The sequence below is a fragment of the Ptychodera flava genome, chromosome 11 (assembly GCF_041260155.1).
Source record: "Ptychodera flava strain L36383 chromosome 11, AS_Pfla_20210202, whole genome shotgun sequence".
NCBI classification, from domain to species: domain Eukaryota; kingdom Metazoa; phylum Hemichordata; class Enteropneusta; family Ptychoderidae; genus Ptychodera; species Ptychodera flava.
Window position 1 is genome coordinate 42,676,466 of NC_091938.1, and position 12,277 is coordinate 42,688,742.

General features: G+C 43.1%; 1 protein-coding gene across 10 annotated transcripts in view; it reads left to right on the top strand.

The window, feature by feature from the left end:
* The window catches only part of LOC139144566 (uncharacterized), a 227,577-nt gene that overhangs the window by 120,862 nt on the left and 94,438 nt on the right, over window positions 1–12,277 (top strand). For all 10 annotated transcript variants that reach the window (XM_070715283.1, XM_070715277.1, XM_070715278.1 and 7 more), the window contains one exon: window positions 3,475–3,589. In XM_070715283.1, the coding sequence (XP_070571384.1) occupies window positions 3,475–3,589 (115 nt within the window). The remainder of the gene's footprint in view (window positions 1–3,474; window positions 3,590–12,277) is intronic.

Below are 12,277 nucleotides of genomic sequence, written 5' to 3' on the forward strand. Positions count from 1 at the left end.
CACGTAATTCTTCAAAAGCCTGTTCTGGGGTTTGTTCACTGACTGGCAAGTTCAGAATCAGTTTCCTAGCCTCTCCTCCCAAATTTCGTACAACAGTCATAAATTGTAAATGTACAGGTGTAGCTCCAGCATTCAGTAAATATTGCATGTCCCTTATCCAGTCTTCAATCAAAATTTTACACTCTGGACCTCCAGTGAATAAAGGCACATTTCGAATCTGATGTGATGAAGTCATGCTGGCTTGAGGTACAGTAGCAAACTGAGCAACCTGTGGTTGAGGAACAGCACCTGATAAAGTAGTTGGTCGGTGAGCCACCGGAGTTCTTGCCATTGGTTGTTGCATACTAGGTTGCTGGACAGAACCTTTGGGATAATTATGGCTTTGTGGTTGACTCCCTACTGGAGGTGTACCACCTTTAATATTACTGATCATTGTGGTCTGGGTGCTATGTATACCAACAGGGACATTGCTTTCAGAAAATGAAACCGATGCTGGTTTCTGTGGTGTGGTTAACTGGCGACCACTCATAGCAGGAGTTTGTACTGGTTGTTTACTATGCTTTGATACCGCTCCTAAAGAAGGTGGTTTAATATCAGGAGGGGGGCTGACATTGTTTGTGGGTGGAAATGGTTGTTGCATAGTAATAAACTGACTTTCAGTTGGCAATGGCGATCGACTTTCAACTCTCACAGCAGTTGGCATATTCCCAGATTCATAACCGAGCTGGTTTATGTTAGTTCTAGGACTACCACCAGTTGCCATATTTTTTTTTTTTTTTTTTTTTTGTAATCAGGGATAAATAATCGGCAACGTGATAAATAACTATAACTTAAGATCAAAATTCACAAAAGGGAAAAAATCCGGGAAAGCAAACACAAATGCTTTCAGTAGCACCTGCACTTCCCAATTAATATGTGCAAATTAAGAAATAATTTCAAAGAATTCTATAAATACAACTCAATACATTCAAAAATACACAGTATGGTTTTAACCTAGACAATGAGAATCTAGAAAACTCGTCTCAGTTTCAAGAAATCAATAAAGGCAATCAAAAATCAGGATACAACCAATATGAAAAATTCCAAAAATAACCAAACACGGAATCAATACCTATCAGGTATCAAATATGTAAACAAATGTAAATATGAAAATATTCAATATATATATTCAAAAATATTCAATCAATCAAAAATTAATCATTTAAACTCGATAATTAAACAAAAGTAATGGTGTCATCAAAATGTCAATTTAAATGGTAATATTCATGGATTCAAGACCTAGAACATGTCAAAGCAAGCAAGTGTATTTGCTCTAAAGATGTAGGGATGTACACGTGTCTACACCAACAGACAATGACCAAAATTTAAAGCAACAGTAACTTCTGCAACATTCAAAAAGTAGCAGTACAATTTGAAATGAATAAATATTTGCAAAAAATTATACACAAGCAAAAGTACTCAGTATTATTTTTTTTCGTTGACGCAAATAAACAAAAATGACAGGTAAATGACAGGTCAATAATCAACGTACAACATCGTTACAGTCAACATATGACTTCATCATTAATATGCAAATTTCTACTCAGATATTCAAAGTGACCATTGTAAAGCATGGTCGAGTAATAAGACTTTGAAAAGGTTTCAATATCTTTTTCAAATCAATCCACAAAAGTCATCTCCAACAAAACAGACAATACATCAAAATTTCAAAGTTCAAATCATAATGTTTACATCACAGTTCTTGAACAGCCACTGCCCAACTTCTACCCACACGTACACATCAACGATGAATTATAAGGTCTTGACAGCTTCTGCAGTCGTCCTTGAAGCACTCCCATCAGCTCAGGAAACAGTCACCATATGCAATAAGAACAGGAACACATTCCAGGCTCAAAAGGGCTTCGGACAACAAACAGGACCACAATCACGTCCTACATGGGTCAACATTTGTGAGGTCGCCAACAAGCATCAGGGTGAGGGTGCAAGTTGGGAACTGCGTTGAGATGGGCGTCTTGAAAAACACACCAAGAGTTCGTAAATTGTGGTTGTCAGCTGTCGCACATTACATTTATTACAGACGGCCGCCAAAACACTACAAGACACAAAATGGTGGGCAAGGCTCACAGTTTAAATATCACAAACTAGTAAAGAAACTGAGGTGTGGCACGATGAAAGTATACTGTCCAAGTAATACACATACACATGGCTGACATTGCCACACATTTTCAAATATCTCAGAAACACAGAAATTACTTATCAAAATGAAATAAAACTACATAGTCCTAAAGATGAATGTTCAATGTACAAATGCTCAGTGTCAAAATCTTCGGATGGCAAAGATTACATACCTGACAAAGTCGGATTACAAGAGTACAAAAGTGACTCACCTACAAGACACAAAATGGTGGGCAAGGCTAAGGGTTGACACGTGGAAACCCTATATATATACACGAATAGGGCGCCGCCAACGTCGGAATGTTTGGCACTTTTTGTTTATTACGTAAATGAGTATATCTGGAAATCTTTAAACAGAAATTATTCCAAATCAAATATGCACTCAAATTAACATTCCACAAAACCCTGTCACATATATATATCTTTTAAATTTCTACCTCATATAGTACTATATATCAAATTTCGTGGTTGGAAACAAGTACATTGGACATTGCATAATGAGGCAGTGAACACTGGAGGACCAGACCTACACATTAATCAATCAGGAAGCTGTAAATTGAATAATACATAATAATGAGACCTAACGCATGAGGTCCCTGCAATGACTGTTCCGAAAGTGAACCTTAGAGAAGTGTATTAACCAATTAGAGCATGCAGTACATGTGTGTAGGACGTGTAATGTAGGTCATTTTGAAACAGGACTAAGGAAACGTATTAGCTGTAATACGTCCAAGGGAGTGGCTTGTACCCATAGATCTCAAGGACGCCTATTTCCACATAGCCATCTATCTTTTGGAAAGTTGATTTTTTGTGAGTTGGCAAAGAGTTCGATGTAATGATGTTAATTGTTTTGCATATCCTATGGAAATCGTTTTATCATATACCTGGTATTGATGCACCCATTTTTACTCAATATCTGAAAATGTTTTGCCATTGTTTATCAGTGTAAGGGCTCACCTATCCTTCTGAAAACAAAGTATTTATCAAAATCTGGTGGTGCAACAGAGTAAGTACGTGTGCTGCTACTTTTCTTTATATAATACCTAATGTTACTATATAATCATATTTTAATATTGCAAAGAAATCATTAGAACATTGATGATAAAATAAATATTACCAATCCCATTTACCCCTGTAATTTCAACTGATTGATATGTCAATGCCAATAAAAATTAAGTATTTGCTGTGTAGTCAAAAGAAAAATGATTAAATTTGATCCACATAAAAATCAAATAAAAAAATTTGATCCATATGGTTTCTGTTTTGTCAAAAAATCATCGCATTCCATCCTAATTGCAGAGACTCAGCATGGTACGCAAAGTTGCTGTTCAGATGTTACAAGCGATGGGGTTACTTCGACAAGTCAACATCATACATACAGATATCAAACCTGAGAACATCCTAGCTGTGAAAGGTAAATTTAAAGTTATGATAAGTTATTTGGAGTGTTGTCTTATGTTCCTAGTACCAGTGTACAAATTTGAGCTAATCTGGTATCCAGAGGCCAGCTGTTTTCATATCGGACCAGTGTTACGTGCAGAGAAAACGAACAAAAGGGTGAACTCAGCAGTTAATGTTTAACCCTTTTCCTGCCGAGCGCCCCTGTCCGTTATCCTGCCAAGTCGGTCAAAACCGGCCCCCTTTTCCGTGTCTACAGAAGATAGGCTCTCCTGCACGCTTTCCTGCCAGGCATTTGGCGGGAAAATACCGCATTTTCGGGGTACGATTACCGACCATATACGTGTTAGACTTCAAAATTTTTGCATGCCGTATAGAGGGGCAACCGCTGATGAGGTTGTGTCCAGAAAATGACGAGGTCACGGGCGTTGTTTGCCCCGGGGGACGTGCACTTTTATGCCCTTTTCTAGCTTACTTTCGCGGAAGTAAAGCTCGTTCGCCGGCACGCACGGCCACACCGGGGAAACGTCACCTCTCTCGTGGGTTAGTAGAAGACCCAGGGGTTAGTGCTATGGGTGCGGGAGCACCCTCAAACCTGTCCTGTTTCCCCTGGGTTGTGTCACTTGGCCACGTACTTTGAACGACTTGGAAGAGTCGCACATTGCAGTCTGCTTTGACGTAGTGTCAACGACATAGTTCCGCCATTGAAGGAAGGCGTGTACGTAGTTTGGCCAGTTCAGTGAACACTTAGCTCGTTAGTGTTACCGTTTCCTAACAGGTTAGTTGTGCAGTTGTTACTAAGGTGCAGTTTTGTACCACCTTAGCTCTGGACAGTGCAACTGCTCTATGCACTAACCCCAACGACAGATGGTTGGTACAACGTCTACGTCGCACGAGCACAGCCTCCGTTGGGCTGTGCCCCTCCCACGTGATACAACGCACGTTCATCCATTACTATAGCGTCCTTACGGATCTGCCAAAAACGAAAGTGGGGGTAAAAACAAACAAACGAAAATATGCGATCATAGATAGTATTTTATTCGGGAATAATTACATTATGCCGAACAATAATCTCGGAGTCTGTCTCGACGTCCGAGTGCATGGTCCGTGTTTCAAAAATTACAATCGGGGTGGCAGATCCGTGTTTCAAAAATTATAATAGGGGGATTGTACAAAATAATCCGTCTAAACAAAACAAACGAAAAATGCGATCCATAGATAGTATTTTATTCGGGAATAATTTACATTATGCCGAATAATAAATCTCAGAGTCTGTCTCGACGTCCGAGTGCATGGTCCTGTGTTACAAAGATTACAATCGGGGGATTGTACAAAAATAATCCGTGTTTCAATTTACAATCAGCGGGATCGTAAAGCACAAACAAACGGCACAACCGTGCTCAAAATGTGATCATGGTCCGTGTTAAGAATACAGTCAAGCCACTGTTAGGCGAAGCTGTCCCCTGTCCGTTATTTACGTCGGGTTCTCTTGCTGATAGGTGTCGTCGGGGCTGTGTCAGTAGAGGTCTGCACGCCAATGCTCCTCTTACCTCGTAGCATCATGCGATGATGAAAAGCCGCAAAACACTCGCCCTCGTGAAGATGAACCCCGCACAGACTACATCCTTTGGACGTCTCAGACAGTCGTCCGCTTGCAGTGGTCTTACCCTCTCTGCTACATACTTTACAGCATTTCTGCCGCCCCTCCAAACGGCTGACAACGTGCATCGGCTGATTTTGTGGATTGATGTACGAGGCAAGAGAAACAGTGGCCTCGACCTCTCTCACACTGGGCTGCGATCGCCCACAATAACCGCCAATGAGTTGTTTCCCGACACGCAGATGAAACATCTTATGGGTCAGCTTACTATCAGGTGTACATGCTTGAAGCATATATATGCATTTACCAGGGCAACATCAATCAGGTAACATGCCAGATATGTCCACCATCTGTGGTTCTTGCGCCCAGTGTGAAAGTACTTGCGCTTCTGGTTGGCTCGGTCGACGCCTCCCATGTACCGGCGATAATTATACAGCGACAGAGGCACTTGTCGCCGCTCGTCTCCCTCCCCCACTGGCACGCACTCCAAGGGTGGATAGACCGTATTCAAGATCAGCACCTGAGCGTTACTATCCTGATAAGCAGTGATGTTAAGACGAGAGTCCGTTCTGGTCGTGGCTTTCATATCCCCAACAGACAGAGGAAGGCGCTTCCTCTTACCCGGCGGAATTAATTGAGGGGGCATGGTGCGACGATTACGGCGGTTAAACTCCCGACCATGTAGATCCCGGTCTCCATCAGCTCTCTAGCAGTAACGACCGTGCTAAACAGGCTATCACAGAATAGGCTGTGATTATATCCACAGAATGGCTGGACCAGCTCCATCGTAATTCTTTCACCACACCTCGCTCCTGCCGTCCCCATCAGTCCGATCCCGATATTTCACACCTAGGTACGGTGCAAAGTTAGCGATGTATGCAGTGGTGGAGTCGCACAGCTGCCATATCTTGAAACCGTCTCGATCAGGCTTATGCGGTAATCTCTGCTTAAATTTGAACGGCCCTTAAATTCGCACCATGCCCTCGTCGATGGATCTCGTCGATGGAGATCTCTCTACCCATCTTATAATTATTTACGCACCGGTCAACTATGGGCTCCATCCATGGATTGATTTTATACAGGGGATCCTCCTGACACCGACGTCGGCGGCGTGCCTCATCAGGATCACGACGTGGATCGTTCTCTGGGTCTGCCAGATGAAGTATCGCATAAGCTGCTGAAAGCGACTGCGGGTAATCACAGTAGAAATACCCTGGTTTCTCAGAAAGGGATCGCTAGACCAATAATCCTCCACTGATGATTTACGGTCGATACCCATACAGACTAAGACGCCAATGAACGCCTGCACCTCTCGGTAGTCAGCGTTACGCCAGTATTTATCTATTTTCCTAGCGATATGTCGCTGGTGGAATTTGGCGTATTTATTAGTCTCGTCCTTGGCCAATCTGATCAGTGTAGCTGGAATAAACTTAAAAAAGTAATCGAGCTCACGGGCGTGGCTAGGCAAGGTGAAAGTCGGTCCTCTCTCATGGTCAAAATCGGTCTCCTCAAATATATTAGCATCGGTAGTCTCCGACATACGCCAGACAGGAGGTGTGTCGTCCTCCGCCAACACAGCAGCAACGTCATCATCGTCGTCAGAGCTTGCCTCACCTACATACTGCCTGTCATAAAAGTCATCGTCCTCTGCCGCATCCTCGTCAACCTCCGAGTCGGACTCAGCGGTGATATCACCGTCGTCTGGGCGTCTGGGCCTGAACTCGCCCGTAGCGGCATCAAGGATCATATCTGGCTCAAAATCAGGTGGGCTATCCTGATAACGAACCCTCCGCACTATCTTTTTCGGCGGGGACATCGCAGCACACGAAACTATGGCAGGAGCGGGCTCGGCAGCCTCTGCTGATGACGAGGACTCAAGCTCTTTCGCACTGGGCACAGGAACCTCTCCTGACGCAGGATGAGGGCTCATAGTAGCAACAGGTGGTGTCTCTCCCGGAGCAGCCGGGGGAGAACCAATGGCATCAGCCGTCTCATTACTCACTGTCTCACTAGCAGCAGCAGACGTAGTCTGTGCAGGTGAAGTATCTCCCACAAGAGCAGATGTAGTCTCTGCAGGTGAAGTAGTCTCTCCCGGAGCAGCCGGGTGAGAACCACTGGCAACCGGGTGACCCGTCATCATCCTCATCGGCAGAACGATCGCTCTTACGTTTACGCTTACCACTGGGTTTTTCAGCCGGAGATGGCTTCGCCTTACGGGAGCGTTTCTTGCCCGACTTCTTAGAACGTTTACTAGGGACATCACAACGATCGCTACCACTACCGCCCGGAGACTCTGCATCTTTGAGCTTCAGTCGTCTGCTCGCCTTCAGAAAACTTTGCGGTCCGTCAAGCTCATGTCTGGAACAGTGTCGACAGACTAGCAGGTCCCTCCCTTTAAAGCCACAGGGAAACAAAGCCCTGGACATGATTGGACGCAGGGGTGTTAATATATGCATCCACCTGTTATTATAATGGACCTACGGCAATCAGTCCACCAACCGGCGCTGACATTCCTACCCGTCATGTAAATTGCCTGTCCGCACCATTTGATATGCTAATAATACTCATTTGCGATGCAAATCCCTCGAGCACTTAGCATAACATAGTCAATGTCATTAGCATCTCAACTTGACATTCCGTCCAGCTGGGTACGTGGCATGCGCACCTGCCACCCAAGGACGTTGGCCCAAGCCCATGTTTAGTACGGGTGGGAAACCCGTATCTTTAACCTCATGTCCCTTCTAAGTACGCCTGCGCAGGGCGTATTGTCATCCAAGTCGGTGACAAGCCAACCCGACAGATCGCCCATTAAGCAGTAATGGACTGGCCGTCTCGTTCTTGTACGGCAACGAACAGTGCTTCAGCGGCTTGTTTAGGTCATAACCGTCGCCTGCCGAGCGGCTTACCCAACTAAGGCGGTCAAAGATGAAGGATGCCAAAATTGTCAACGGCTGTCTCGGCCTCGTCCGTTGGGCAAACATGGCTCCTTCAATAACGTGGCCAGCACGTCTACGTCATCAGCGGTGATGACGACCCGTCATTGACGCCCGAGTGCGTAAAACTCGGAATATACCGACAGGTACCTCTACCTGAGTCGGTCATACTACGGTATAAACCAAACACAGGTCTGCCAACTCCCGTTAGACTCGGCCGTTAGCCGAACTTCACAGGGACAACATAGGCGTAACAAGTCGGTGAACAACGGTTCACGCACCTAACCGCAGCTGCCAAGTCGGTGAACAATGGTATCAAATTTTGAGGCCATGTTCCTGAATGGCAAGGCTGAGGCGGTGTGTTTCGTTGCACGGCTTGAACGTCTAGAGCCAAGTGCAGCCGACAACGTCCGACATCTGAGTGGGTAGTCTTTTCGAGAAGGTAACAAGTCGGTTAAAAGCGGTGGTTACCCTTCACAAATGTCGCTCAAGTCCGTTCGGATCAGTTCCATGTCAGGGACTAATCAAGCCGAGTCCGTCAAATCCGTCCGCACTTCCCGTCAATCAGGACCAAGTCCGTGATTTTCGTCTCGCACCATTGGCAAAAAATTGCACCGCCAGCTGAGGCGGTCTTAGGCGGTTGCCTTAGAGAAAGCCGAGTCCGTCAAATCCGTCGCACTTCCGTCAATCAGGACCAAGTCCGTGATTTTCGTCTCGCACCATTGGCAAAAAATTGCACCGCCAGCTGAGGCGGTCTTAGGCGGTTGCCTTACAGATTAGCGTTGCCGAGACGGTCAATTTCGGCCGCAATCTATGTAGTGCCTCAGAGCCAAGTTAACCCAAACTCCGCTAGAATACGTCAACGTGCTAACCTGCCAAGTACGCTACTCGTCCCCCCAAAAAAAAACCAGTCCCCCACCGGGGTGGGGGACTGGCTGGGTAGCTTCCGCACCTTTCCCTGTCGTTGGACTCTCTGTGAACCCATTTCGAGAGCAAACGCCGTTCCTCGCCCAAAACCTGTCCTCGAACGACCCCTAGCGCGAGCAAGGGTTTGCTACACGTAGTTCCGTCGACTAGGCAGGAAAGGGGGTACCAAAAAGTAGCCCGATTTCCACCGCCTTGGCAGGATAACGGCCGTGGCTGCTCAGATTCTAGCTACACCGAATTTCAAGCGGATTTTCACCGACTTGGCAGGAAAAGGGTTAAACAAAATTTATTACGAAAATAAAACTAATTGCTAAGTCAGGGATAGAGTACAAGCTTTAAAAGTGTACAGACTACTTATCTCAGCTGGGACGGCAAAGCTCCAGTCTCAGAGTTGTAACAGTCTGTCGGATGAATAAACAGTCCTTTGGCTTGCAGGCTTGAAGCTGCACAAAGTCCACAGTATAAATCCAGCGTTGGCAGTGAAGGTCTTGAAAAGTCTTGAGAATGACTACTGCTGGAGTTTTCGAAACACAGGTAGTAACACACAAGAGACACGATCCCAAAAGTCTGACTGGAAGCTGTGCACGTCCCTTTTATACCCATGTGCTTACATAAAGGCATATAAGAACAATCTAGGACTTTTATTGACATGCTAATTACTGTTCTAAAATTATCTCTCTTACACAACTAATTAACTTTCCAGAACATTCCAAACATGACTAATTGAATTCAAGGTTGTGAGGTCATTAAGGCCAGTGACCTTGAGAATGTTCTAGACTAATTGAACTTAGGTCATGATGAGTGTGGGGAAATGACCTACATAACACTAGTCCAACACATTTAATATTCGGTATACAGGTCCCTGGGGATGCTCTTATTTCAATTTCTTCTAATTGTGATGAAATATGCAAAATTGAATTTTTAACTCACATTTGGTTATACCAATGTGAGTTTATCGTATAAGCTGAAGTTGATGGCATCTGTATGTATGTGTGTGTGTATGTATGTATGTACATACGTACAGTATGTCCGTCAACATCAAAAACACGCAAACCGCTGCACATTTCAGCTTGGTATTTGGTGTGTGGATGCATCCTGGGCTATAGATGGGATTTTGTTCAAATGAAGTCTGCATTGCCAAAATTATGTAAATGAGCTTACAAAATGTGAAAATGGTCAAGAATTAATAACTCGAGAACCACTGTTTTGATTGAACGTTATACAGTTTTATGAATATTGTGAAGATATCCTTAATTTTGTATTTTTGCTGAAGTTTTTGGTGATTTTTCTCATTTTCAGTAAAAATTATTCTTCTCTGAAACCGCCAGCCCAATCGCTCTCAAATTTGGGTTAGATCTTTGCGAGGGTGTTACTCTTCTAATTTGTTGAAATTATGACAAAATTGGGAAAATTACTATTTTGGAGCAATTTTGTCATTTTTGGTCAAAAAATCTTAAACAGTATTTTCTTTTTAAAACCCATGGACAGACAGCTTTTATATTTGGTACACAGACGTACAGAGATGACAATAGTTAGAAATGTGGAAATTGTCGTGAAATATACAAATTTGTATTTTTAAGACAATATAATTGTCATTTTTGGTCAAGAAAAGTTGTTCTCAAAATTACTTGTTTGATAGCTTTGTAATTTGTTATAAAGTCCTGAGAGATGTTATTAGATAAATTTTCTGCTCAAAGTGTTGGGAAACCCCCAAATTTTTATATTTTAGGTAATTTTTACCTTCTCGTGTCTATTTATAGACGGAGAAGGTATTAGATTTGAAAACCAGTATGCTGGTGTCAACTTCTACTTCCGTCTGTCAACTTCTACTTCCGTCTATCAAGATCCGTTGACGTCATGCCATTGTGATGGGTCATATCATAAACTGGTCGGGGGGGGGGGTGTTCATGGTTCAGGTTGAGCTGTAGGAGAACAATTTTGAGCTGTGACAAAAATCAAGGGACTTGGCGACATAGCCACAGTGTTAAGCCTTTCTCCAAGGTTTCTTAGCTGACTACGATCTATTACAGACTACTGAGCTAACGTTAGGGGCACTCACTTTGTGTTTGCTCACTCTGTGTGCGCTAGTGTTTGGTACTGCGTTGGTTGGATTTCCCCTCGTGGCCTCACGTGATATGGGCCTGTTGCATAACCTGCAGATAATCAATATGCTATGCCTCTGAGTCTGAAAACGGTCATTGTGTAAGCCTGTCGGCATTTTCGTAGCATTTTTTCTCATTTAATTTTGGAAAATATCGGCGAGTACCTCAATATTTCAAGATAACACTTTCTTTCCAATTGTTTCCTGGAGTTTCAGAGTCAAATGAACGAAAATGAGTGAAAGTTTTTGACAGGAAAATCGGACATCGGCCATGTTCAATGTTTATAGTCGGCTCAGTCACAATCAGGGTGCTCTAGAGTGTTTCACTTTTGTCAAAATTTCATCTTGTAGACACATATCTAAATTTACTAAATTCACAAAGCTTAAGGTTTGGTACATATTTGCTTGAAAAGTTGTGAACCAAACTTTCTCAGTAATTCCATGGCAACCAGTTCTTTATTGTGTTGACACACCGTCACGGACACTACAAAATATTATGAGTTGATGGAGAAATAACATAGTAGACTATACAACATTTGTACAAATATTCTTTTTAAAAGTTTAACCAGAAAATATATACATCTGTTGTAGAAAATAAGGTGAATGTATCAGGATTTTATCCAGCTTCGCATGATTTCCTGCAAAATGCTTTGTTACAAAAAAAAAAGAACTTTTCATTTTTTTCTCCCCATGAGCTTATGATTCTTCTAGTTTACAGATTTGCCCTTTTGTACATTTAAGTTATTTTTTACTGCAATTGTTGAAGTCTTAAGAAAACATTAATAGTATTTGCAGCAAAATTTTGCTTATTTTTGGTTAGTTTTCTAGTCATTTTTGTAGTATGGTAAAAGCGTCACGGACAGTACTTGAAGCCAATAACACGTGGAAACATTAACATCAACAAGTATAACAAAAACAACAAAATATCTGACACAACAACTTAGGAAAGACAGGACTTTGCGACTGAGGAGTAACCACACACTTTGGTTTCGAAACAGATTTCAGGATCACAGCATTCAATAGACACCACATGATAGATCCAACTATGTCTCACCATAGCTTTCCCTTAACAACCGACACACGATTGAAATTTCATCAAACACTTATATACAGCCTTATAATGCAAACAAAGGCTTAAAACAG